Consider the following 26999-nt stretch of genomic DNA (forward strand, 5'->3'; position numbering starts at 1 on the left):
GTGGAAGTACCACTTCTTGTTCACTTACAAGCAAATATTTAAAACAGTAGGAAAGTAGTAATGTTTATTGAAGACTGTCCCACTTAGGTGAAAGTTTCACTCTCTTCACATTACCTTCTTGTATCCCTCACCAGCCTTCCTTCTAACAGCATCATTTAACTTTCAGGACTAGCTCTACTGTTATTGTGTCAATCTGATGAAGAATGCTACCTTATTGCCAACCAGTGCTTCACCTTCCCACACACAAGGTAGTAGTCTCACACAGGCAGGAAGTGCTCTGAAAACATACCTAATGAACACTTCTTTCAATGAAAAAAAAGCAGAAGACCTAGTTTTACTGCAGTGCCCACAAAAGCCCTTACCATACATTTTACAGCAGACATCAAAGACAAGCTACTTTTTCTCTGGCAGAAATTGCTTATTTTCCTGTTACTTTCTTTTCAACCAGCATTTGTATGCTTTACTTTTAATTGCAAAGCCAGATTTTAAGCTCTGTAGGGCAGGACCCCTGTTGTTCCTTCATGTAACCAATCTCCCCCAGCAACACTTCCTGTAGTGACTATTTTCAAGGTATGTTTCTCTGACATTGCCTCTGACAGTGCACACCTTCCTAAGTAAGAGCACAAGAACATCTTCTCAACACAATGCATTTTCCCCCTGGAAACTTGTGAAAGATGTAATTATGTAACTTAGTGCCATAGGTGCAAACTAGTTATAGTGAAGTTGTGGCTGTCCCATCCCAGGCTGCATGAGGCTTTGAGCAACCTGGTCTAGTGGAAGGTGTCCCTGACCATGGCAGTGGGGCTGGAACTTTAAGGTTCCTTCCAACTCAAGCCCTTCTGTGAGTCTATGATACTGTGATTTGTAGTATAGGTAAATATATCTTTTAAGTATGAACTCCCATGATCCTAGGAGTCATGCAGGGAAGCATATTTTCGTATTTTCTGAGCATTCCAAGAACCATACATTTAAAAAAATAATACAAATGACTAGAAAATGAAGGGTTGTGTGATAAAACCAACTGACATTGATGCTGTGATATCATGAGCTTGTTCTTGGGCACTTTGTTAATTGGCAGTAAGGAGTTCACTCAAGTAGGTTGATTATTTGCTGTGAGTATTTTGTGAAAGTCTCAGTAACACCACCTCCATGGATTTATATAGATGCACCAGAATCATTTCTTGTGACTAGACTATGATTCAGAATTAGCTATCAGCCTTTTCTAAAGCAGCTTTTTTGTGGTTTCATTCGAGAATGTTTAGGTTAAGATTTCCAAAGATTTGTGCGTAGGTATACATCCCCTTACTACAAGAAAATCACATAAAATGAGCTTAGTCTTTTTATACATATATACATATGTATAACGTAAAGCAGACTGTACTGAACATAGTGGCACTGCACTCCTATGAAGTTACTCGTGTGTATAGATAATTTGCAGGTTTAGATTTAAGAGACTGATTCAGAATTAACTGGGGAAAGGTTGGGTTTTGGGTTTTGTCCCCCCTTCCTGAAAGCAGCTCTCTTTGCTTTACTACAAAAACATCATGCTATTGCTTCTGAAACTGCAGATGCTACCACAATTGTAATTGCCTGTTACGCTATGAAGAAATCTAATTAAACTCACTTATTTGTACCTATTAACCAGTCTCTTTAAATGCAGATAAAAGACCTTACCACAAGGTAAAACAGAAGTACAGAGTGTGGTCTGCAATTCAGTAAGAGAAACAACGGATATTTCAGGTAATTACACTTACCTCCATTTTCCTGCTACTGCCAATTAGCATTAATGGTGAATGTAAACGACTGTGTAAATCACTGTACCTAGCCACTACTCCAGACACAATTCAGACTGTTTGCATGATATTGGACATGGCATTTCATCATTCACATACTTAAAAACAGTGGAAATTTTGTATTGAGTGTACAGTACAGATCACAGCATGGTTTGGAGGTAGAGTATACAAGAATGATAAAACAACGCTTGCTAAAGTGCAAGGAATAACTTGCAGGTTTCTCTTGAGACCCAGGATTCTTGAGCAGTTTTATGGGTAAGAGGAGCATATTCCTACACCACAAAATTTAGAACGCTTAAGGCTACAGCTGCTTCCTAAGACAAAATTCTGTTGGAAGCTCTAAAGCAAAAGAGGCAGGCAGGATGCTAATCCAGGATGATTTAGTGAGGGGTCTACTGCACAAGTTCATCTGGTGGAATTTGCTGCACTACCTAACCTAAAGCCTTCACTCCATGCTTTGCTCTGTTTCACATTGGATAGTGTTGACTGAACTGGCAGAAGAGTTGTGCTGCCTTACTATTGACATCATCACATCACTTCTTGCTTTCTTTGAGGGACCTGCACTGCTAGGCTGAACCTGCTGACAAAGTATTCATGCTTAGAATCATAAAATGGTTTGGGTTTGAAAGGACCTTACTATGTCCCATGGGCACCACACACTAGACTATGTCTCCCAAGGCTCCGTCCAACCTGGCCTTGGACACTGCCAGGGATGGAGCATTTACCACTTCTTTCGGTATGGTTTATACTATTTCTGGCTTCTCTAAGAATCAGGCTGTTGATAAGCTAGAAACTTGTGGCTTATAGCCACGATAGACACACTTCTGTAAGTCAGTGGGTGGCTGTAGGAAAAAGGGGTTTCATTGTATTTTTGTGACTTCTTCAGGATGTCATGCCACCCTCACACCTTGTGTGTATCCACCACTGGGCATGCAGCTACTGAGTGCTGAGCTGCCTCTGTGCCCTTCATGGTGATGGAGAGATGGTTAGGAGCACAGTGGGGCCTGATCTCGTTACCTCAACATAAACCTGTGTCCGCATGGTTTTGTACTGCTCTCAGCGGCAGGTACCTCCACAGCTGCCACCCCGGCTGCCCGACCTCCGCCTGGCACAGACCCCACTGGTGAGGCCAGCACCCTGCTTCCTTGGGACGCTCCGCTGCCAGGCTACCCTGGAGGATGCCATTTCCCCCCAGGTGCCCCATTCCCCCCTCCTCGCCCTCGACGCGGTCGCTCACACCTCGGCGCAGCTCAGCGCTCCGCACGCTGCGGAGAGGCGCGGCCGAGCCCCTGCCCCGCGCAACCCCGCCTACCGCAGGGCGAGGCCACTCTGGGCCCTGCGCGGTACCTGCGCGCATCGCTCAGCTTCTGCCCGCCCTCAGCTCGGAGCGGCGGCCGCAGAGCCGCCCCTCTCCCCGTGATTTACCCCACCGACCCCCGCCTGCCCAGGCACCATCTTTCCTCTCCCGCCCCCCACGACGAGCCATGTCCGCGGCCGCCGGAGGGGAGCCGCCTGGTCCCGCCCCCCCCGCCGAGAGGCGGGCATTGGGCGAACCCGCCTGTCACTTCGCAGCGGCGCCGCGCGCGGGTTGGCCGCCGGCGCTGCCAGTCAGCGGCGGGACCGCGCCGGCCCCTTGTTGTCACGGCGCCGTGCGGGGCTGGGGCTCTTCGCGCCGCCGCTGCCGCCGTTGTTGCTGCCGCTGCGGGTACCCCGGCGGGGAGCGATTTCCCGGCCTCATCGCCCGTTCTCCCGGCGCGGGAGGAGGCGCCCTCGCCATGGCCACCAGCACCACCGGCTCCACGCTGCTGCAGCCCCTCAGCAATGCCGTGCGGCTGCCCGTGGACCAGGTGAGGATGGGGAGGCGCCTGCTCCGCTGCTGCCTCCCGGGGGCTCGCCGGGGAGGGGCGACGCTGCTCGCCGTACCGTGCGAGCGCCCCCCTCTTCGCGCTGTCCCGTCCCGCCCCATCTCCCCCGGGTGTCCCCCCCCCCCTCCGCCGGGCGCGGGGCCGTGCGGACGGTGGCGGTTATCTCACGCACCCGCGGAGAGGGGATCGGGGCGGCCGCGGCCCGCGGGGGGGCGCCGGGGCGGGGAGCCGCGCTCCGCGTGCAGGTGCGCTCGCTCCACACACCCGCCCCGCGCCCCCCGGTTCGGCAGCGCGGCCGCCTCCCGCTGTCGGAGCGCGCCCCCCCCGGGGCCGGGGTCAGGCCGCGGGGCTGCGCGGCGCCGCCCCGAGCCGCCTGGTTGGGATCCCACGGCGGCCAGATGTGGCTCCGCAGCTGGGCACGGGGCCGTCGGCAGGGAGAAGGGTGGGCAGTAATGGCCAGCGCAGTGTGCTGTGCCTAGGTGCGCCTGCCGGTGATGTTTTCGTGCTACCTTAAACGATACTGTGTGTTGCACGCAATGCTGTGGGGAATCTTGTATGTACTTCGTAGGCAGAACGCTTCGGTGGTGTCTTTTGTCCGAGTGACATAGAAATTCCTGAAGGTTGTTAATCCTGTCGTTTGCAGTGAACATCAGAAGATTACAAAGATGGGGAAACTCAGGTTTGCAGAGTTTAGTGGCTGAAGTTGTACAAGAATGCTTGCTTATGGAGAAAGTGGTCTAAATCTCCTAAATCTACAGACTGTTTACGTGTTTGTGAGCGCATGAGTAAAGTAACCTTAAAATATTCATAGAAATATTTTAGCATCATGAAATTACATGTGAGGAATTCCTACTAAAATTCACATTTCCATTAATGTATGAATAAATGAAACACATCAAGGGAAACAGCCTGTGCTTATGTAGAGAGAATTTGATGGTTTGGGCTTACAAAATATGCTTAATAAGTGAGAAGAAGTAACTGGAAGCTAAATACAGAGGAAGGAGCGTTCTAGTGAATGAATTTTGGAAGTGACTGAATTATTCTTTTTCCCCTTCCGTCTTCCTCAGCCATTTCTTTGAATGGAACCTTAGGTTAAACATGTCCATGAAAAAGGATCTGGAAAACTGACAAAAGTGGGGCAAGCTGAAACTGAGCTCACTGTGATGGAACAGATAGTGTGCACAATGTGCAGCGATACCTGCATCTGGGATCAGTGGCACCATGTGGCTTGGTGCCTCAGGCGTGCAGGCTGTGAGTTGGTCTTGGCAGGTGCCGAGCACTTCTTTCTATAGAGTGTGTAGTTTTTGCAGGGTCCTGTAGAAGGTAAACCAAGAAGATGACCATCTTTTTATGGTGTGATGCTGGTGTCTTATAATTATGGGTGTTCATTGTAGTAGTCATACATTTAATTGCTTCATGACATGCAGCTTCTACCAAATCTATTTTAAATGTTGTGGATGTGATGTTTTGATGATAATAAAGTTATTTTTTTTATCAAAGCCTGGAAAACTTCCCTGTATTGGACATTTCACAGCAGATACTCCTGTAAAACCAAGATGTTTTTCTGAAATACTAGCTGAGCTCTGTTGAAGCTTTTGGGGATAATCACAGTGGAGGGTGGCTGAACACATGGTCTAAAAGATTTGTTATAAGCAGTTAAAAATCATATGTACTTTGGTTTTAGACTTTAGTGGACTGTACATAATGTGGGTCCAGTTGTGTATGAAGAGCACCGATTATGACTGGAGTGTAAACTGGAGTTAGAAAATTATGCTGTATTGAGGAGAATGCATCTATAACTGATTAGAAAAAAAGAAGGCAAAGTTAGCTTTTTGTAACCTCAAAGAGTCTATCTTGATAGTAAGTCTGTAATACGAGAGAATGTGAAATGTGTTCAGTGGAATCAAATCAAAGGCAGTGAAGGAGAGAATGAGGGCAGAGAAGGAAAACACTGATACTCTTTGGTGTGTGTGCTCAGAGATTATGCATGGCATTTGGTGGTACTACATGCATACTCTGTATGAAAATGTAGCAGTGCTTTGAAAACAAACAAACAAAAAAAAGGTTTTCTGATTAGTAGTTTGTTTTTACTTGATCCTAATCTGTACAGTGACTACAGCCAGACCAGTACAGCAGGTACCTAAAACAGGCACTCCAGAATAACACCAGCACTCGACTAGATGGAGGTGAATGGGGTTTGTTTCTCCACTTCTATGTTCCAGTTTTGACCACAAGTAGATACTAATCTTTATATGCAAAATGTTGAGATTGTGATTTATGTTTAAGCTATTATGGTCTAATTATCCTCCTACAAAGTTTTAGTGAAGGGAAGGACACACAGCTCTAGGAGGACAAATCCAGATAGCATGTGTCAGTGTTACTCAACTGTTCAAACAAGTGGATGTCAGAACCTTGCCTATTTGGCAGTGAATGGAAATAGAAATTTCAGTTACAGGTGAAGCTGCTGTCTTTACCATTGAGCTAATTAGATCCACACATGTGGATCGAGTGTGAGAAATTTATTACTTTTTTGACTTGGCAGAACTGGAGGCACAGTTTTGTTTGAGAGCGGTGGTGGTGGTGAGCTAGTTGGAGGTTAGTGTGGAAGCTGAAGGATGACAGCTCCACCAGAGCCATTTGACACACCTGTAAGAGCAGCCTCCTCTATATGCCTGACTGCATTACAAGAGGAAAGCCTTGTTAGTTTAACAGATTGCCATTCCTAGACTTTTCTCTTTGGTACTAGGCTACTAGTTCACTAGAGTACTGAAGAAGACCTTGCTTTCTGGTCCTGCTGTCTGTGGCCCGCAACAAGGTGGTGTGTGATAATTTGTCACTATGTTAACCCTTCTTTTGGCTCTTATTTTGTCTGGCACCAAGTTAACTGAAATGGCTACTTGGAAAAGCTCCTTGGATAGGCTTCTTGTTCCAATTTTTCTGTTGCTATATTCAGTTGTTTTGTGCAAGGCAAATTGTTTGGTGTGAACAAGAACCTACAACAAACTTGCACATCTTTCTTTTGTGTTTTGTGATGGGAGTGGGGTGGGGAATGAGTCCATGGGGGTGAAAAGCCTCATAAGAACTATCTCTTTTCACTTCTTGGGGAGCCTAAGTTTGCTACTGTGCTGGTTTGAGCTGGGATTGAGTTAATTTTCTGCATAGTAGCTAGTATGGGGCTGTTTTGGATTTGTGCTGGAAAAACTGTTGATAACACAGGGATGTTTTCATTACTACTGAACAGTGCTTACATAGAGTCAAGGGCTTTTTTGCTCCCCACCCCCACCCCACCAGTGGGAAGCCTGTGGGTGCACAAGGAGTTGGGAGGGGACACAACCAGGATGGCTGACCCAAGGGATATTCCAGACCACACAATGTCATGCTCAGTATATAGAGCTGGGGAAAGGAGAAGGAAGAGGGGATGTTCAGAGTGATGGTGTTTTGTCTTCCCAAGTCACTGTTACGTGTGATGGAGCCCTGCTTTCCTGGAAATGGCTGAACAGCTGCCTCCAGTGGGAAGCAGTGGATGAAGTTCTTATTTTGCTTTGCTTTACCTGTTAAGCTGCCTTTATCTCAACCCCTGGGTTTTATCACTTTTCTGATTCTCTTCTGCATCCCACCAGGGCAGAGTGAGTGAGTGGTTGCGTGGGGCTGAGTTGCTACTGTTGCTACAACAACTTCTAGGCAAAGGGAGCATGCTTTAGAAAACTGTCGCCCTAGGTCCTTTAAGTCAATGAATGAGTGAATGAATGCTAATGTTCCATAGTATTTCTTCTGTCTTTTTAGGAGATGGAAGGAATAAAAGTAGCTATGTCCTTCCCATCCCTGACAGCTGAAGGGGAGTATGGGAAGAGTTATCATAGAAATATGTCTGTTAGAGAATCATGTGATGCATTCATTGAGGTTATAATTTGAATTATTCTATTATAGTTATATCTCTTGCCTAGCCTTCTGTTTCTTCCTATCTGTACTCATGTCATATTTGTGTGTCTGCTGCTTTCCTCTTTCTCTGAGGTGAAGCCTGACAAATGACATTGGTCTGTTTCTAGTTCTGGCACTATCTTGCTGATTGTTGACAAATAGTTTCTCTTGATGACATGTTGGCTTACCTGTCATTAAATTGTATCTACTTGAATTTGCTGCGAGATGCGAATGTTTCTAGGAGAGCAAAGCTTTCTTTTTGGCTTTAGGTCTCTGGGGGGTGAGTTCAGAGAATAATCTTTGCGTTCAGTGCTTCCACCAGAGGGAGCAAAACTTACAAAGCTGAAGATGGGCAAAAATTGTAAGGGTTATTACTACCCTTCATTTGCCATAGATAACTGTAGTAGAGGAACAGCTGAGCTGGGGAGATAGGAGACTGATTACGACTTATGAGCGTCGACTTTTTGCATGGGTTGTTGAAGAGATTGATCTTGAGATCCTGAAATATGGTCTGAGCAACTGGATCAACTAAGCTAACTTCAGTGTTTATCTTCCCGATAAGAAAAGGAGTATGGCTCCAACTCCTAGTATTATAGCTGTGTGAAGATGTGCAGACTGAGCAGAACATCATGCTTATGGTTATGCACTTCAATTAAAATTCAGGATGTAAAGATAAGCAGTGGAATTTGAACAAAAATAAATAAAAAGTCGGTGCTGTTTCTGCACTTTTCTCTTCCCTCAGTCTACTTTTAGCTTTTATTTGAATAATTTTGCTCATTTGTGTAGAATAAATATAATTTTCTACATGAGTGTCATCAACCTTCTTTAATCAGAATAGGCATAAAAATCCAAGCTGTCCTATACATGAACTGTATAAACCATGTGAACTTCCTTCAGTGAGTCATCACAGGTGTGTCTGCTGCATCTACATCTCTGCATTATTTTCTGTATATGCTTCCTTGTGCAGATGGTTATTTGGGTTTCTTTCAACATGCCCTAACACACTCAGTTCCACGTACAAGCATTTATCATTGATGTATTCTGAGCCTTTGTGGTTCATGTTGTGCATGTGATAAGCAAGACGTACCTGCAATGTTTTTCACTTTATTTTGATGCTTTTGAGATGAGCCACAGCTATAGTTTGGGTAAAAGGCCAGGCTTGGAGGTGCTGTAGGGAATCATGTTGCTGAGAAGCAGTATGTGCCTGATTTGCCTGCAGGGAACACTGGATGTGTCTCCTAGTTAGATCTCTTATTTCAAAGTTTTGGGCATTAATGATGCCTCCTCCTCACATGTTTTCTGCCAAGGCAACCTAATGTAGCCTCCTGAGGACTGAAATGTTTTAATCTGATAAAAACCTTTTTGTCTAAACATGGAGTGGAAATCAAAAAGCTTGTCCAGTATAGCTGTCCAGAATTCAGATGGCATAATATTTATCTTAAGCATTATGAAACTATAAGAAAGAATTAAGTTTTATTCTCTTTCGCTATTGATTCTTATACCCTTGTGTGTAGCTGTGAAATATGGAGCCACGTGTTACTGATTTTTCGGATGTGACCTGGAAAATTTAGGAGTAATGAAATGAGTAAAAGTAGCATTGATGGGTGTATAAAATCCAAACTTTGAAGATAAGGGAGTGGTAGGATAAAACACTTGTACCCCTTCTTTGCCCTGTATTCTCCTCATCTGCTGCTAGCAGCTGTCAGAAAAATGAAGGGTGGATAGCAAAGCATGATTTCCCATGACAACAGATGGAGACTCCAGTTGTGAAAAGAAGCTGGGAAGAGAGTCCTGTTTTCCATTCTGTATGTGCTGTTCTTAATGATAGAAGGTTTGAATTGTTTGGATTTACTAGTGAAGTTTTTATTGGTCTTTGAACTAGTGGAAGGGCAGAAATATATCATTAGAAGGGTCCTAGTCTTTTTGCAGTGACACCTTTCCCAGATTTTAGTATTAGTGTTTAGAAGTTGACTGAATTCTCCAAGTACTGTTTGTTGAAATTATTCTGCAATGAAAAATGTGTAGATAAGGGCAAAACTGTCGGAATAAGAAAAAAAAATGGCAAGAGAAAGTGACTATCTTGAAGGAAGGAGTGGAAACTAATGAACGGAGTTGGTAAAGAAAATAGATATTGATTGCAGAGTTGGAAAAGATGAGCTGTTTATTAAGTAGTAGAAAGATTTAATACAAGAAATAAATACCTCTAATTCATGTTCATTAATATTGTGTGGATGTAAAGTATAGAGCTACTTCTATTCTTTAATTTTTAGGGAAGCAGCAGTGAATTTTCGGTCTGGTGTGTTATCACACACTTTCATACTGGGTATGTTTTCTCCAGGCTTTTGTGAAGCAGTGGAAAAACTCAAAGATAATTACAGCCCAGTGTTTCTACAGTAAACATCTAAAATAAACAGTCTTTACCCAAACAGAGTATAGTCACCTACTTTGTTTTGTCAGATTGTTTTTCGCATCCTTAGGCAATTTATTTAGGTGGCGAACGTGTGAACACTTACTAACCTATGTTCTCTATAGTACAAACCATTTCTGAATTCAAAATGTGGTTTAGGAATTGCTACAGAAATACTGCAGTCTTGGGATGTTGAAAAGAAATGCTGGAGTGCCCAAAGAACAGGCTAATAAAAGAAAAAACAGTAAGGCATAAGGAGTCACTTCCTGGGTACATGGCTACCACTGTGTTGCTTTCTGTTTGAAGTTACTGTTGTAAATCTACTGTTGCTATGTAGGTCTTTTACTTCTGTAGTCTTTTTCTTGAGTATGTGCTGACTTAAACCAAGAGTTCTGAAAACTGATAAAACTGAAATGAATTAATTATCCTTATCGTTCATTAGCCCTGGTATTTGCTGACTTTAGCTCCTGGTTACCCATTCCTGTGTTGACCTAATGAAGCGCTTGTGATACCTCCTTTGCAGCTTGTTGTCTTCACATTTACTGTTTTGTTCCCATTTGAGTGTTTTGCTTTTCCCGAGTAACAGTTGTCCAGGCCTTTCTTCCTTGTTTTCCAAGCCTTTGAACAAGGAAGTCTAGACTGTGGGCTTTTACCTTCTCCTGGAAGGTGAGAAAACCAACACCTGCCCAGGTGAAAGCCTGTTTGCTTAATGTGTGCATCCTTACAGTGTTTATTTTACAATGAAAGTTGATGCGGTTCTTCAGTATAGGTATTTAATTTTCCTCCATTCTTTTGGAAAGTACTTTAAATTCAACAGTAGTTATCATTATTAGTCTTGTAGCACCTGCTCAAGTGAACAGAGCTGTTTGGCAGTTTCAATTTGTCTGCAAATTTAGATAAATGCTAGTTATGCCTGCACATCTTAAGTGATGCATTTGGCAGCTAAGCCACCTTTTGCAGAAGAAAGCATCCATAGCCCTACCTTTTATTCTGGAATAACATATCCAAAGATGAAGAGCTATTTTGGTTTAGCTGCAGTTGGGATTTTGGTGCTTCCTTTTATTCCTAGTTAAGGTGGCCTAAGAAGGTGATACTCTTATTCTGAAACCTGGCTTACAAGCACACTGGTTGTTTAGCTACAGTTGTATAGTCTATACTGGTAATGCTATCTGTATAGATCATTTAATCTTTCTGATTTTCCTTCTGGCTGGATAATGCTCGATTTTATTGCTTCCTAACAGTCGTATATACACATATATATATGTGTGTGTGTATATATATATATATACGTATATATATAAAAATAATTCAGTGAAGACTAAGCATATCAGTCAAAGTGAACTGTTAGTCCAGACTATAATGAATGGGTTTCTATTCTTCATGGTGGAAAAAACCTAGGAAGAAGTTAAGGCCACCATGAATCTACAGGAATTTATTAGAAGTGATGGCTAGCGATCTGTAGAAGCTCTAGCCTTAGAGCATGTTAACAAATGATTATCTGAATGTAAGAACTTAGATACAATCTTTTAATATGGAAGCATAATTCTAAATGTCAATAAGATATTATAAAATAGAATCAAATTAATATGAAAAGCTGTAGCAGCTCAAACTGGTGTCCGTTACTTCTGCAGGTTGCTCTGTATTGTCAATGTTTACAGGTGCTGCTTTTGTGGTGCTAGAAGACTTTGTAGGTGGCAGATTCCATGCTGATGATACCTGAATTGGGAAGAGCAGGAGAGCAATAGACACAGAGGAGTAGAGAGTGTCTGAGTAGTTCATTCAAGTCATAGCATGGTGAAGTCCTTTCTCTTCTTCCCCATTCCCTAGAACACTGAGAAGCTGACCATTTTAAAGATGGTGAATATTTGTTTTACTTGCTAATTAAAGTGACTACTGCTGTTACTCAATTTCTGCAAGCTATATGGACCTGAGAGTATGTTGTTTTCTGTTTTGTTGCATTTTTTTTCTTATTTTAAGATGGATTTCAGTTTCTCGCGTATTGGCAGAATATAATAGAAATGAGATATAACTTAACGGATACAGTGTCTGTTTCTGGTTGCATTTGAGAAGGATACCTCCTCTGATGATAGTTATTTTGCTTTATTTTTAAATGGCTGGGAAATTGTAATGTTTTTACTGAGTTTCAGGCATTGTAGGGGCTCTCTGAGCATTAAAATAAAAACTTGCCATTCAAATACATGTTTGAACATCCTGTATACCTCTGATAACTCATGTGGCAAGGAGTAGAGATTTTGAGGTTAATCACTATGTGAATGTGCGATAAAAGTCATGCTTCTGAGTTGGTCTGTGTTTTGCAACTGTGTTTTGCCAACATAATACCAGGCTGTTGTGTTCTGATATTGTAAACTCTTTTTTCCCTGGTAGTGTCAGATCTGCAACCCTTAACTGGCCAAACCAGTTTTTCCTCAACAGAGCAAGTGTTTCAGGTCCTTACTGTTTCTGAGAAGAAAACAAAACAAAAAAACACAAGGAAAAACCCCAAGCCAATATTCTTAATCCAGTTTCACTTCTGAACCAATCTTGCTTCCTAGATTTTGGCTATTCCTGTGGGTAATTATTATATGTGACAGCTCACTATCTAGAATGCTGAATCCTTAAGAGCCCATCCGAGAGAACATTCCTCAGTGATGTCTTCCTATCCTATCATACAGTTTTTCCTTAGAATAGTTGAGTAATGATTTAGAAAGCCCTGTTTGAAAAAGCTTATTGGATTTGATGCTCACTTATTGCACAAACCGGATTACTAGGATGTACATCATGTTCTTCTTGATGTCCTTCACTCTCTCCAGAGTACTTAACACTTACAAGCTAGAAACTGGAAGTTAATGCTGGAAATAGAAATACTGTTACTAATGTCATGACTGTTTTTGGTGTTATGGACTGAAATGAAATTGAATGCATTTCCAATAAATGCTTTCTTGGAAAGAAAGCATTCAGAATCTGATTAAAAAGTCCTTACAGCTGCCAGTAAATTAATGTGAAGATGAAGTATATTTGTGCAACATTAAAGAGCTTTTGCCAGTGTTGTAAAAGTTGACTAATGCAAATGGTTAGAGTATGCACTCGAAGGAAGTGACTGTTGTTAGAGGAGCTGTATTTGGAAATCTCATCTGAAAGTGAGTGTCCTTTCACATTGGGGGCTGTATAAACATGCAGTAACACAGTCTTTGCTACAAAGAACACACTGCCACATCTGGTTCTACCCCCAAAAAAGCACTGCTGCTTATCGTCCATTTCCTAGTATTTCATCCATGAAGTGAGGTTGAGACTTCAGGGCAGGAGTGTAAATTAGTTATATTTTCATCATGTATAACACTGGTTATTATTTGACCGAACAATGCATTTAAAGCATTGCCCCAAGATCTATGACCTTTGAGTGGATAGAAGGACACCTGTTTCTTCCTGTCAGTTAGAGAAGAAACAGTCTCTGAATTATGCTGAAGTATCCTTCAACTTTATCATATACTCTTGGGGTTCTTCACCAGGGACTGTAGCGATAGGACAAGGGGTAATGGGTTTAAACTTCCAACGGGGGAAGTTCAGGATAAATATAAGGAAGAAGTTCTTTACTGTGAGGGTGGTGAGGCACTGGAATGGGTTGCCCAAAGAAGTGGTGAATGCTCCATCCTTGGCAGTGTTCAAGGTCAGGCTGGACAGAGCCTTGGGCAACATGGTCTAGAGTGAGGTGTCCCTTCCCATGGCAGAGGGGCTTGGAACTAAGTGATCTTAAGACCCTTTCCAGCCCAAACCATTCTATGATTCTGTACCTGTGCCAGTGTCTCTGGACTTCTCTTTCTGCCATTTCCCAATAAATTGAAGGAAATTACTAAACACTTTGTTTCTTGGAATTGCCTTTTTTGGCTTTACTGTGGATTTTTTTTAAATATCTGTGCAGCAATTTTCAGGATGGAGTTGGCAAGTCGATAATTGGTTTCAAATAATGATTATTCTCACTCTTCAGTTCTTAGTGGTTTAGCAGTAGGCAATTATTGGATAATTGTGCAAGCTGTTCCATCCTTTTATACTGGATGAAGATTAGTAATTGGACAGAAGAAGATTCATCTTCACTGCTCTCTGGTTGCTGTGGAGAAAGATTAGCTGTCCTGGGTTATAAGTAGCTTTTTGTGAACATCTGTAGTTGTTTTGAATTCCTCAACTGACTGTTCTGTTGGAAAAGAGAAATGGCCTAACTGGCAGCAAGAATGAAGAATATCCTGACATTTGAGAAACAAGGTACAACTGAGGCTTCCTTAATTGTGAGTAGGTTTGGCAATTCTTACAAGTATGTGCCAACAAATACGATGCTGGGAGGGGTTTGTGTTTAAAATCTTACTGCTAAAATAGCCCTTTAACTCAGAAGAAAGACAAAGCCTCAGCTTGAAGGTCAGTGCTTCTTGTTAAAGAAAGTGTACATTATTCTGTCTTGATCTCCTAGCTCTTGCAAGAGCTCTTTCCGAAGTGGGGTGGGTTTGGTTTGTTCAGGTTTGGGTTTTTTTCAGTTCATGTTCTAAAATGGGGTTTTAAAAGGTGTTTTCTCTCATATAACTATAGTTGCTGAAAGGTAGGGGTAAAGGTGTATGAATAGGAATGCTACCCAATGCACCTTGCTTACTAACCTTGCCAGACAGAGCAGGAAACTTCCCTAATAACTTTGTTTCTGTAGTGGAGTGAGGGACCAAAGAAAGGCTGCAGAGTGGGGGACAAGTAATACAGGCATCTTCCAGCTTAGAACTGAATTCTGTGAAGGAAACATGCTATGGTGTGGCAAAATGGGCAGAAAACCCTAAATCTCTGGCTGCAGAATCATTGTCTGCACAGGTTCTTGAGTGTTACCTAAGAAGCATCTTGCATTTTAAAACTGGTGGTTTAGGCTCTGTGTATAATCAGGTAGGCTTCAGTGCTTCTGCTTATGTTTGGGTCGTCCTTTTCCAAAGCCTGTTTCAGCAGCAGTAAGAGCTAAACTGCTTTTATTAAAATAAAATAAAAATAAAAAAAAAGGCTTTAAAAAAGTCCCACAAAACAAACAAACCAAAAACCTCACAAACCCCAGCCAACCAACCAGCCAAAAACTCCACGTCACCTTTAATTCATCCAGTGTGTTTTACTGAGGCCACCGGCATTCACTGCAGTTTACAGGTTTGAATATTCTTTTTGTTATGATCAGAAGAGATTCTTCAAAAATGAGAAAATAAATGCAAAGCCAGGGTGACTTCTGAAGGGTTCGTATGGGCCACTGACATAAGAGACAGTAAAATGCCATATTCCTAAATAGCATTTTGTGCTCCACCTGCTAGACCACTGTTCTTCCTTTGAGGTACTTCATAGACTGTATTGTTGCTCTGAGTGCTTCTCCATGCCTTGCTAGGGCTAGTAAGCAAAACTTTACGCAGTTATGTTGCTGCTGCTCAGTGGATTGTTGGCTGTGTGGACCTGTATAATTAATTTGTGCCATCTAGTTAGGAATTATTTATATCAATAAAATTCCCTCACTGCTTTGGCTGCTTGTCTGAATGAGGCAAATGCCTTCTGTGCTGTGAAGCAAAAGGATTCTACTGCTTGGTTGCAGTGATTGGCTTTTGACATTAAAGTATAGCTGATATGAAGAGGAAGCTTTACCTAAAATCTGAATTACTGCATAAAAATTCTACATACTAAAAATTGGTTTCATTGGAGAAATAATATTTTCTATATTTCTTTTTAACATGGGCTATAATAAACCATTAAAGAATTTTTTTAAGATGCTGCCTGTGTTGGAAGATTTCTAGCTGTTCAAATAAAATGTTTTGCCAGAACTTCTTGATGTTGAAAATCCTTGTAGCAGTCAGTGACCTTTTTCGACTTTTCTTTTGCTTTACATAAAAAATTGATGTCTCAAACGCATTTTTTCCTAAGAAATAACTTTGTTTTTACAAATGCATGGTATAAATTACGTTTAAAATTTTTAAGAGACTAGAATAAATGTCTTTAAAAGTTTTATTATAAACTTTCTATTGACTTTTGCAAAGGTCATGGAAATGGAAAGCTTATGTAGATAGCTCAATGCAGTTAATGATATAACGGATTTGCATTTTATGTAGCTATTCCAAACACTGAAACTGTGAATTTGTGCTCATGTTTTAGTGTTACATTTGGCACAAAGTGTGCCTGTGAACTGCACTGGTTGTATGGCTGGTTTTGCACTAAAACAGTGGACTGAACTTTTAAATTGCTCGAATACATACAGCAGGTTTTGTAGTAGCTTAATGTGTTGAAGTGGTATTTAACCCACACCTACGTTAATCATCGCTGAATAACTAGTGATGATCATTTGCATTATCACTGTAAGATTTTTATTCGTATGTGCATGTAACTTTGCATTACACACCTTTCTCTATATGTAACTTTGAGGAGTTACTCTTATAAGCTGTTGTTATGACCTGTACCTGCAGACAGGTAAAAAACTCTGTGTTTGTTTTCTCATACATGTGCTAAATTATGACTACTCAGGATGAAACTGGTCATTCCATGCCTTTCAGGTTTTGTTTTCCACTAGAAAGTCTGAGCTCCAAGTGGATCGGTTTTTTTGGATCTTTCTTGTTGTTTGTTTTTATTTTTAATTTTGGCTATAAAACTGGAGCTGCTTATTGGAACAGGTTTTATGACTCTGGAGAGGCACATTACACTTGGTTTTGAGGAACGAATCATGCGTCTTTGGGGAATGTGTAGTCTTTGTTCTTCGTGGGTGTTCTGCTCGCATCTGACCAAGTTATGAGGTGTTAAAAAGTTGTAATTTGCCCATACTCACAATATTTTAAGAGCTTGACGTAAGTTTTCCAAGGGTATGCAAGTATACCACTCCCAGATGTTAAGGTTGCTGTATATAATGTTTGCCAACAAAATAACCACTTGCTTAAGCGCTTGGTTTTTGTGGAAGCTTTCAAGATGGCCATGTCTAGTTCTGGCCTTGCCCACTTGTTCTTTGAATGGCTCTTTGCTTTCTAGGAAGCTGGGTAATTTTTGTGCTCTATTTCAAGGCAAAGTGTGTATCTTCAGTTCTTCATGCGTCTCAGTGTGGAGCTGTGTCAGCTCTGTACTGATCTGTGTGGATAAAGATGGGAGATGTGATTAGGAAAAGGCTGAATCTTAAGTTCTGGCTTTGTTTACTTCAGCAAGTACTGCAGTACAGGACGAGTGTTTCTGTGGAATTAAGTGGTGGGCACTGAGGATCCAGTGTTGATGCTATAATAATTTGGGGAAATACTGCTTTTGCCTAGGTCAGTCCATAGGCTAAATGTCCTCTTACCTTTGGAGTGGATCTTCTAGTTCAGTTTAGCCTGAAACAAATCAGGTTTTTAAGAAGCCCTCTCCTAATCTGAACTAAACCACCATGTAGATGTATGCATTGTCTGGCTGCTGGAGTTGGAAGTGCCTGGGACAGAATTTGAGAGCCCACAGAGCCTGTTCCTCTTTCTACCGCTATAGTATTGGCATGGGATTAAACTTATTTCTGTGTGGAAGCGAGTATATTTTTCAAATAGCTGATTTGGTAGAAATCTGCGCTTTGGACTGCAAGTCACAGGTAACTGCAAACCGGTAAGTTTTGACTTCATGGTGGAAATGCTGTAGTTTTCATTTCTTTCTAAAATGTAAAAAATCAGGTATTCAAAATGTTTACCGAGTGAATATAGAGCCTGGGATAGCAGATGCTCAAAAGTCAAAGTGTCAGATAGAGATTACCTCTGTGGCTGTAACATGGCCCAGTAATAGTCACAAACTCTTCCACATGAGCTCCTTCCCTTATTCAGAATATAAATCACTAGTGAATCAGATCTGGAGTGACCTGGAGAAACCATATAATGAAAATACGCCCTAGTGATGATAAATTTGCTTTTATTTTGAGATACCTTGGGCCTGATTTATAGCTATGCTGGATATTTAGAATAGCAGCTGAAGTTGCATTTTCAAAGCACAGCCCAAGTTAAAGTTCTATTGAAAGTACTGACTGAAAAACTAGGCACTGAAGTGTCTGAGATTTGGCATCCAAAGTTAGTGGGCATTTATTTTACCCTTTGGACTTTCATCATTGCGTGCCGGCCACCCACCTTTAGAACAGGAATGGGAATACCCATCTTGCGAAGTTTACGCTTATTGTATGTAGTCTTCCCACGCTATGGGCAGATCTGCATAAACATGTCTATGGGGAAATGTAGGGGTTTTGTATTCAGTGTAGGATGCAGATGGTAAGTATTTAATGGGTCATAGGGTGAGAGTAAAAACTGGGCAATTGTCCATTTGCTGAATAAATCAGAAATCCTGCTGGGGAAAACGGAATAACGCGGCAGAAAGAATATTATCAGAAGTAGGTATGTATAAAGGCTAAAATAAAGTTGCATGTCTTTCAAATCTGAAGTGCTGCATAGCTTGTTTTTACATAGCTGTATTTAAAGCTTGGTGAGGATTTGATGTGATACAAGTCTGCAAAACCATTGGTGCTTTGCAAGCCACATTTCAGTGCACTGTGAGGCAAGTATAAGGATTGCATTGGTAAGAGTAGAGAAGGAATGCAGGGTGGTGTGTGAACATTGTGGTGATGTCTTTTATGTTTCCAATTACACATATGTTTGTGCAGTTTTTGGGAGGAGCAGTTTAAAAATACCCACTGGTGGTTTTGGAGTCACTTACAAGGAAGGCTTTCAGGACAAGATTGCGCTGCTTCAGTCATTTAGTTGTGTGTTCAAAACAGTGACATCATGAATTGATGCCTCTGGAACTTTTCCTTGTGGGGCTGGTCTAAAGCTGTTCTCTTTGTATGTTTTATATGAGCATTGGGAAACTTTTCTCTTGCCATGACTTTTACGGCAGTAGTGCCCCTGCAGCCCTAGTCATTTTAGATCTCTGAATGCTAACCCTAAGCCTAACCCTAATTTTAACCAGCTCCCTAGAGATGAAGAACACGTTCCTGTGTAACCTTATCTAGGTGTTCCTGGTCCGGCAGGGGGATTGGACTAGATGATCTTTTGAGGTCCCTTCCAATCTCTAACATACTGTGATACTGTGATACTGTGATTTTCCACGTTCCTAAGCCTGCAGGCTCATCCTGAATTTTGGAATTCAAGGTTTGTTGTTCTGCTTGTGTCTGTTGCTGTAGACATGATGATACAGATCAGAGATGCCAAGCGCTTCTACCCTTTGCCTTGGTAGGACGGAGGTGATGAGTTTTCTTCTTCCCTGGGTCTTGCTAGTTTTCTTTGAGGGCTCATGGAAAAGGGCATCATGAGACATCAATTGGTAAATAGTCTGTAATGCAGCCAAAGAAGTGATGTCTGGACATTGTTGGTTTTACTGAACGCTAACACGTCTGCTTATGAACAGGTCTTCATGTCCATTTCTGCCCTCTGTCTCTTAACCTCAGCTTTACTGCATAGCTGTCCCAGTTTTTAACCTTGGTTTCCCTCCCCCTTCTAGTCTGTCTAGGGTGTGAGTTCCTTGGGTCAGAAACATGCTCTGTGGTATACATAGCATAATTTCTGTAATAACTATCCAAAACAAATGTCGATATAAAATGCACAGTTAATTATTTTGGCTTTCACTTTTTCTTTTTTGACCTCTTTTTTTAAAAACATTATTAGTTATTTTCCGTTTCAGTGGTTCATTAAACTTGACTGTTTCATATGAGACTTTCCCACTAAATCTACTCAAGTTACAAACCTTGCTCTGTTTCATTTGCATCATTGCTCATAAAGGAGAGAAAACAGGTCAAGTTATGCCCTGAAAGAATATCGCATTTGTTTAGGATTCTTCAAACACAGTTAAAAGCATAATGGAAATGTGGGAGTAAGAGAATGGATAGCAAAGTGTATGGTTTAGTTTAGGGAACTGATCCTGTTAAAAAGCACAGCCCTGCCTTCTGAGCCTCCTCTTTCTTTGGCAGTGCTTAATGCTTTCGCGACTTGGCCTTATGGAAGGTTTTAGGGTGGTTCAGAACAAGGGAAACTATCCTTTGATTTGCAAATGGGGAACCTATGCTATGATTACAAATATGAGACTTCTGTAGGTGGTTGGTATTATTTAGCTTCTACTTTAAATATAAACATGTTTGTATACTCTCACCCTTAACTCTTGCCTGTTGTTGCCTGAAGCTTGGCTGAAAAGTGATGGAGGAATGGACTAACTGAATTATAGTACTGGAGGTGTGCACCATGTTGCCGCAACCATTCATATTGTCTGCTGTCATGAGCACGTCAGTATTGCCTTTGTACCCTGTGGTACTAAGATTAAGTATACGTTTCAGCAAAGTGACATCAAGCAGGCATAAACGCTGTTGTGCTAAGAGCTAGTCAAGCATGCACAAGCTTCTTATGCTGAAGTGCTTATGACCTGAAACAGTGGTCCCCAAGCTGTTACTTGTGATGACATGCAATGCCGCTATTAGACACAGAAATTTGTTAGACAGTTTTCTATGGAAGATAAAAATCCATGGAGGGGGGAGATTTTCTTTTCTAAATAAAGAAATTCATCTGGCTTTTTTGTAGCTTAAACCAGTTTAGATAGCGGTTGCTGTATTTGAGAAAATTATTTCTTTATCATGCCCTTCCTGTTAAATTTATTTTAGGCCACAGAGTGATTCTTTTTACTCACTGGTTGGGTTGGTTTTTAGTTTTAATTATACTTTTGCTTCCAGTGCCCTAATGTCTTTAAATATTTAGTATACAAGAGATTTTCTACCTTCTAGAATAAATGGCCTGAAGGGAGGAGGAATTTTTGAAACTGTCCGACTTGAATGTGCAAGCAAGCCGTTTATCTGATTATGTACTGCTGAAGTGCACCTCGTTGAGCCCTACTTCTGCACAGGCCACTGAAGTGGTGTACCAGTGATTTGTGTAGCTGATATGTATTTTAAAGTCATGCTCACTTTAAAAAACAACCAAACAAAGAATGGAAAACTACTAAAAAAAAACCCAACTCGGATCTTTACATTACTGGGAGAGTAGAAATGATTCCATAGATGGTACAGTGGTTTGGTATATAGAAAATTTATAGGAAAATACTTCTTTTGTTTGCTTCTGTTGATTCATGCACAGATTGCCTCTACAGGTTTGATTTATCATTTCTACTTAGCTGCTCAGGGGAGCACACGTCTGTGCTTTAAGGGGGAAGGGATCCCAGGAGAAGCTCTTTGAGGCTGACATGCTGTGCTGTGTGGTAAGAGCCATTGCATAGGCAAAGGTTCTGCAAATTGTTCATAGCGTGCAAATATGTTTATTCAATTTTATACACAAATGTGTGAGAAACATTTTTCTTTTCTCTCTTATACAGGTCAACTTTGTAGTGTGCCAACTGTTTGCCTTGCTTGCAGCTGTTTGGTTCCGAACATACCTTCATTCAAGCAAAACTAGCCCATTTATAAGGCATGTTGTTGCAACCCTCTTGGGCCTTTATCTTGCACTTTTTTGTTTTGGATGGTAAGTTGCAATTCAATTCAATTTTGAGAGACTTGTAAATTTTCATTTCGCATTTGCAGGGAATCAAAGTTTTGTTATGAAGAACATTATTTCCGAATTCTGTGGGGTTTAGCTGCTGCAAATGTACAGAAATTGGCTACAATTTTCTGATGTGGTGCACAAATATTGAAAGGTGTTCGATTTGCAAACCGGTAACTAACATACTGTCTGCCTGTGGTTTTGGGAGGATGGAGTGAGTGGAGTTTGTTTAATTTGTCCCCTTTTTTCTGTAAACTTGCTTGAGAAGTATTCTCTTGAGGCACAGGTGTGATGACTAAGATAATGTCTCTTAAATATTCACTGCCTGAGACACGCTCACTGTGTCTTTTTCTGAATACTGAATATAATCTGACTTGTGTAGGACAGGTTGCCAGAACTGCAGTACCTATGATGCTCCTAGGAGTATAAAACACCTGGAAAGGAGCTGGCTTAGATCTGAGAGTTGTTTCTGTGTGGGTTTTTTCTTCTATGTTTTAGAGGGAGGGTGTGGTGGTTTTGTTGTTTTGGGGTTTCTTTTAAACACAAGTTTTCTGTTTTCACATCTTGATCTTTTCATGGCGTAGCAAGCCAGAATATTGGTAGGGCTAGTAAAAGGTCTGCGAGGAAGAGGATGCATTTAGTTTGGTGAATTTATTTTTTCCTTAAAAATTACCTTACTAAATAGCTCTGATCTCCCCAAGATGGTTTAAGATTGCCAGTTTTGTAAACAAAGTGCTTGCTCAGCTTCAAGTGTACTGAAGACTTATTTATATTATTGCAGAGTATTACTGAGCTAGGGGGAATTAAGCTGTTGTGCAGGTGGATTTACATGTGCAATTTACTTGTTCATATAATTCTATTAACTCCCATGCGTTTCTTAAACTTTGGCTGTGGTACTCTGCTTTGAGAGAACAATTTGATGTCAAAGGCTGCCAGTTTTAGCACCAAATGAGGAGGATGATATGGGAGATAGGTGCTACTGTGTGTGGTTTTTGTGACAGCTGTGTAAACTGTAGAAGCACATTTTTTATCCATTGCTTTGGAAACAGAAATCATTAATTGTAACTTGTGATGAGAAAATGTTAACAATATATTCGTATCTGAAATTTGGGGATGGGAGACTTTGGAAAGAAAAAACCTCCACCCCCAACAGGTATAAATAAAGATTTGTAGAAGCCTCTCATTGGCAGAATGCCCTGGAAAAGAAATCAGAGAGATATCTTATGTCATAGTAGAAATCCAGATTATTCTGGTTTGATTTGGATCATACTTAAAGCAACTATTTTTGCAACAAATTTCTATTTTACTAAAAGTTTGTGTATTTTTCTTAGAATGATGCTTTTTAAAAATGTAGAGCAACATAATTTGAGATGTTAAAAGTACACATTCTTTAAAAAACCTGATACAAGTGATACTTGCACTTGTGCCAACTTTTTTTGTATTGCTTAAATATGTATTCTACAAGCATGTTTTTGAGGGTTTTCTTTTGTTTGGCTCCCCTTACCCCTCCCCAAGTAGTCAAGTACACATACAGGTTACAGTCCTGTGGTGCACATTCAGTGACCCTTCAGCTGCGTTATAATGTGTGACTACAAGAGGAAAACTATTACTGGTTTGTTTTATGTAGGAAGAGTTTGTAGTAAAAGTAGATTTGTAGATCATGTCATCCAAATGTAGGTAATAGTTTGGAATCTGCACCCTTTTATTTGTCATTATGTTGTCTTCAGTTTCAGTTGTGTTACTTTTCAGTCACCTTTGTAGTGCTTGTGATGGTGGAACCAAAAAAGAAGGGATAGTTCATTGGGATAATAGCAAGTAGTATAAAAGGCCTAGAATACCCTTTGTGTATAGCTAAAATTCACTATTTCATGTTGTTCCTATGCATCCCTTTTTTTGAATTGGAGATCAATCATATTGCTACCATTAACAGCTCTGAAAGACAAATATATTCAGAGACTGTAAACTTGATATGGTATTCCACATCAGCCCACACTTTTTCAGGCTTTGAAATATTGTGTTCCTCCCTGCATTTAAGAAGCAAACCTCTTAATTTTTTGCCATTTCACTAATGCCTGCCTTTGCCACATAATGTTGCTAATACATGGCTGATATGAAAAGATAAATATTTTTTTAATTGGCAGTTGCATATATTAAATGTGCATTTGAATTTTAGGTAGTCATATCTTAGATGACACTAGCTAGTAGTGAAGCATGGGAGCATGTGCAGATTGGATCTTCCATTAAAAAGTCAAGATTCTCCAGGTCAGTTAATGTCCAAGTGAACTGTTCTCCCTTAGTTCATTGTACAGAGGCTTTGTAGGAGTGTAGCTGGACAGAGCTGGGTTTCTTGTTGAAAGTCTTTGAAGACGTTTTCTTGTGAATAGGTGAGGATTAAAATCAGAAAATTGTTATAAGCTGAAAGAAAACATTATTAGTATAGCAAAATAGTAGTTGCTTTTTAGGCTGGTTATTATGGAAAAAGTACCAAAACTAGATCAGTGTGTTACTTGAGCGTATCTAAGTATGCTACTGAGACAGTTAAAGTACTAAAGTGAAAGAGAGTCATACTCAAGATCAGACGCTTCCTCTGTCGCTGGTAGTGGTTTGCCACCAGTGCTCTACTAGCTTACTGAATCATAGAATCATAGAATGTTTAAGGTTGGAAAGGACCTTAAGATCAAGTTCCACCTCCGTGCCAGTCAGGGATGCCACACTGTAGACCATGGTGCCCAAGGCTCTGTCCAACCTGGCCTTGAACACTGTCAAGGATGGAGCATTTACCATTTATTTGGGCAATCTGTTCCAATGCCTCACCACCCTCACAGTAAAGAACTTCTTCCTTATATCTAATCTAAACTTCCCCTATTTAAGCTTGAACCCATTACCTCTTGTCCTGTCACTATAGGCCCTAATGAAGAGTCCTTCTCTGGTACCCTTGTCAGCCCCCTTCAGATACTGGAAGGCTGCTATGAGGTCTCCACGCAGCCTTCTCTTCTCCAGACTAAGCAGCCCCAACTTTCTTAGCCTGTTGGTAGCTATGGTGTTAAGCTATGGAAAGCAAATAAGGAGATGAGGTTAGAGTACCTTTGTGCAATACATCTGTGGGTTGTTCTTGTTGTAGGGTTTTTTGTTTCATAGAATCATAGAATAGTTAGGGTTGGAAAGGACCTTAAGATCATCAAGTTCCAACCCCCCTGCCATGGGCAAGGACATCTCGCTCTAAACCGTCTCACCCAAGGCCTCATCCAGTCTGGCCTTGAACACTGCCAGGGATGGAGCATTCACAACGTCCCTGGGCAACCCATTCCAGTGCCTCACTACCCTAACAGAAAAGAATTTCCTCCTTATATCCAATCTAAACTTCCCCTGTTTGAGTTTGAACCTATTACCCCTTGTCCTATCACTACAGTCCCTAATGAAGAGTCCCTCCCCAGCATCCCTGTATGCCCCCTTCAGATACTGGAAGGCTGCTATGAGGTCTCCACGCAGCCTTCTCTTCTCCAGGCTGAACAGCCCCAACTTTCTCAGCCTGTCTTCATATGGGAGGTGCTCCAGTCCCCTGATCATCCTCGTGGCCCTCCTCTGGACTTGTTCCAACAGTTCCATGTCCTTTTTATGTTGAGGACACCAGAACTGCACACAATACTCCAAGTGAGGTCTCACAAGAGCAGAATAAAGGGGCAGGATCACCTCCTTTGACCTGCTGAGGGGGCCTACGTTCTCCCTAATCTGTTTTTTATTTGCTATGTACCTGTAGAATCCCTTCCTGTTATCCTTAATATCCCTAGCCAAGTTTAATTCTAACTGGGCCTTAGCTTTCCTAACCTGGTCCCTAGCTTCCCGGACAACATCCCTGTACTCTTCCCCAGGCTGCCTGTCCTTGCTTCCACTTTCTATAAAACTCTTTTTTCATTTGAATTTTCCTCAGGAGCTCCTTATCCATCCAAGGAGGTCTCCTGGCCATCCTGCTGCACTTCCTTCTAGTTGGGATGTGACACTCCTGAGCTTGTAGCAGGTGATCCTTGGAGACCAACCAAGAGTCTTGAGCCCCCCTGCCCTCTAGGGCTATATCCCATGGAACCTTACTAAGCAGGCTCCTGAAGACGCCAAAGTCTGTGTTTTTGAGAACATCATCACCACCATCCTTTTACTGATTATTGAGAACTTGGGGCAAAGAAGCTGGGTGGGCAGAGTTACCATTTCTGTTGGCTAGGAAATCTTCCCATATGCTTATATTGTGGATATGAAGATACTGTTTGCTTTATCCAAGATACCTGTTGTTGCGAACTGGAAAAAAGATGAGTATGGTAATTGAACCACAAAATGCATGAAATAATACCAAGTGGAAGTTTTATCAGACATGTACTTTGCAATTTAAGAATTAACTGCATTTACTATGTTCTTGTTTATGAGCTGGATAAATCTAGTTAAATCTGTAGTTTTTGTTCATTACTGCTGTTTGTGCTCTACTGAAGACGGAAGCCCTCAACAGAGGGAGGGCTGCAGGAAACTTAAGTAGATCAGAAGGGGTTTTTGGAAACAGTGATGGAGTTAAAATTTGAGCCTCTTTAATTTCACATTAAATAAATAAATGCATGCAGTTTATTTCATTAATGAAAGTGCTGTGAGGGTTTACTGTTTGGTTTGTTGGTGTGTTTTTTTTCTTCTAGGTATGCCTTACATTTTGTTATACAAAGTGGAATTTCCTACTATATCATGATCATAATAGGAGTGGAGAATATGCACAAGTAAGTTTCTATTCTTAAAGTTTTTAATATGATTTTACATGAATGCTACTGTTAAGGTTCTTTTTGTCACTGTGCACATATGCTGTATTTCTGGTTGTATCATAGTATTCTAGTATTTTAATTCTGCTAACCATGGTTTTATTTCCAGGACAGAAAATGACTTACTTGGGTATTTTTGTCAGCTTTTTGGAATATCCAAAGCTTGTTACAGTTGGTAATATCCCACGGAGACTTCTTTTGTGTTCTCAGCATTCTGATTTGTTTTTTCATTACTTTATCATACCTAACTGTATGTCTCACAGATGAGTTGACTGTACAAATATAATCTGATAACAGCCAGTGATGGTAGAAGAAAGATGTCTGAAGGAAAAAGAATTTGAGATTTTTTAATCTTTTTTTTTTAGGTACTGTTTATAAAATTACATATATAGACCATTATTTTACGTATGCTTGAATGTGTGATTAGATCAGCTGTATCTGAATCCATGTAGAATTGCACTTGTTTCTCTTCTTCAGTCATTCTTAAAAGCAGGAAAGATGTTTATCTTATTACTGAATGCATATGCTTTATTATTCCACTAGTCTAGAGCTCAGAACCAAATTAGATTCCCACTGTGTTAATTCCTGCATAAATGTTTAGTAAAATAGCAAATCCTTGCTTGAATGGGTTCCTGCAGTATGTGAGGCTGTCAGGAAAGATGCTGATAAAAGTACCAAAAAGGAAAATTGCTTTACACAGGAAGTGCAAAGCCAGGGTGTCCTTAGTTCATGATCCTGCCTATTGGAAC

At 41.1% G+C, this 26999-nt stretch overlaps 1 protein-coding gene across 1 annotated transcript in view; it reads left to right on the top strand.

Moving 5' to 3' along the window:
* The first annotated feature begins 3395 nt into the window (after positions 1-3395).
* Positions 3396-26999, top strand: part of MBOAT2 (membrane bound O-acyltransferase domain containing 2) — an 89741-nt gene continuing 66137 nt past the window's right edge. Inside the window, exons 1-3 of the mRNA XM_061354659.1 lie at positions 3396-3640; positions 21300-21445; positions 26134-26211. Coding sequence (XP_061210643.1) covers positions 3569-3640; positions 21300-21445; positions 26134-26211 — 296 coding nt within the window. The 5' untranslated portion in view covers positions 3396-3568. The remainder of the gene's footprint in view (positions 3641-21299; positions 21446-26133; positions 26212-26999) is intronic.

This window comes from Neopsephotus bourkii, unplaced genomic scaffold, assembly GCF_033783945.1.
Source record: "Neopsephotus bourkii isolate Nb327-2 ecotype Australia unplaced genomic scaffold, CSIRO-AGI_Nbou_v1 NB_74, whole genome shotgun sequence".
Taxonomy (NCBI): domain Eukaryota; kingdom Metazoa; phylum Chordata; class Aves; order Psittaciformes; family Psittacidae; genus Neopsephotus; species Neopsephotus bourkii.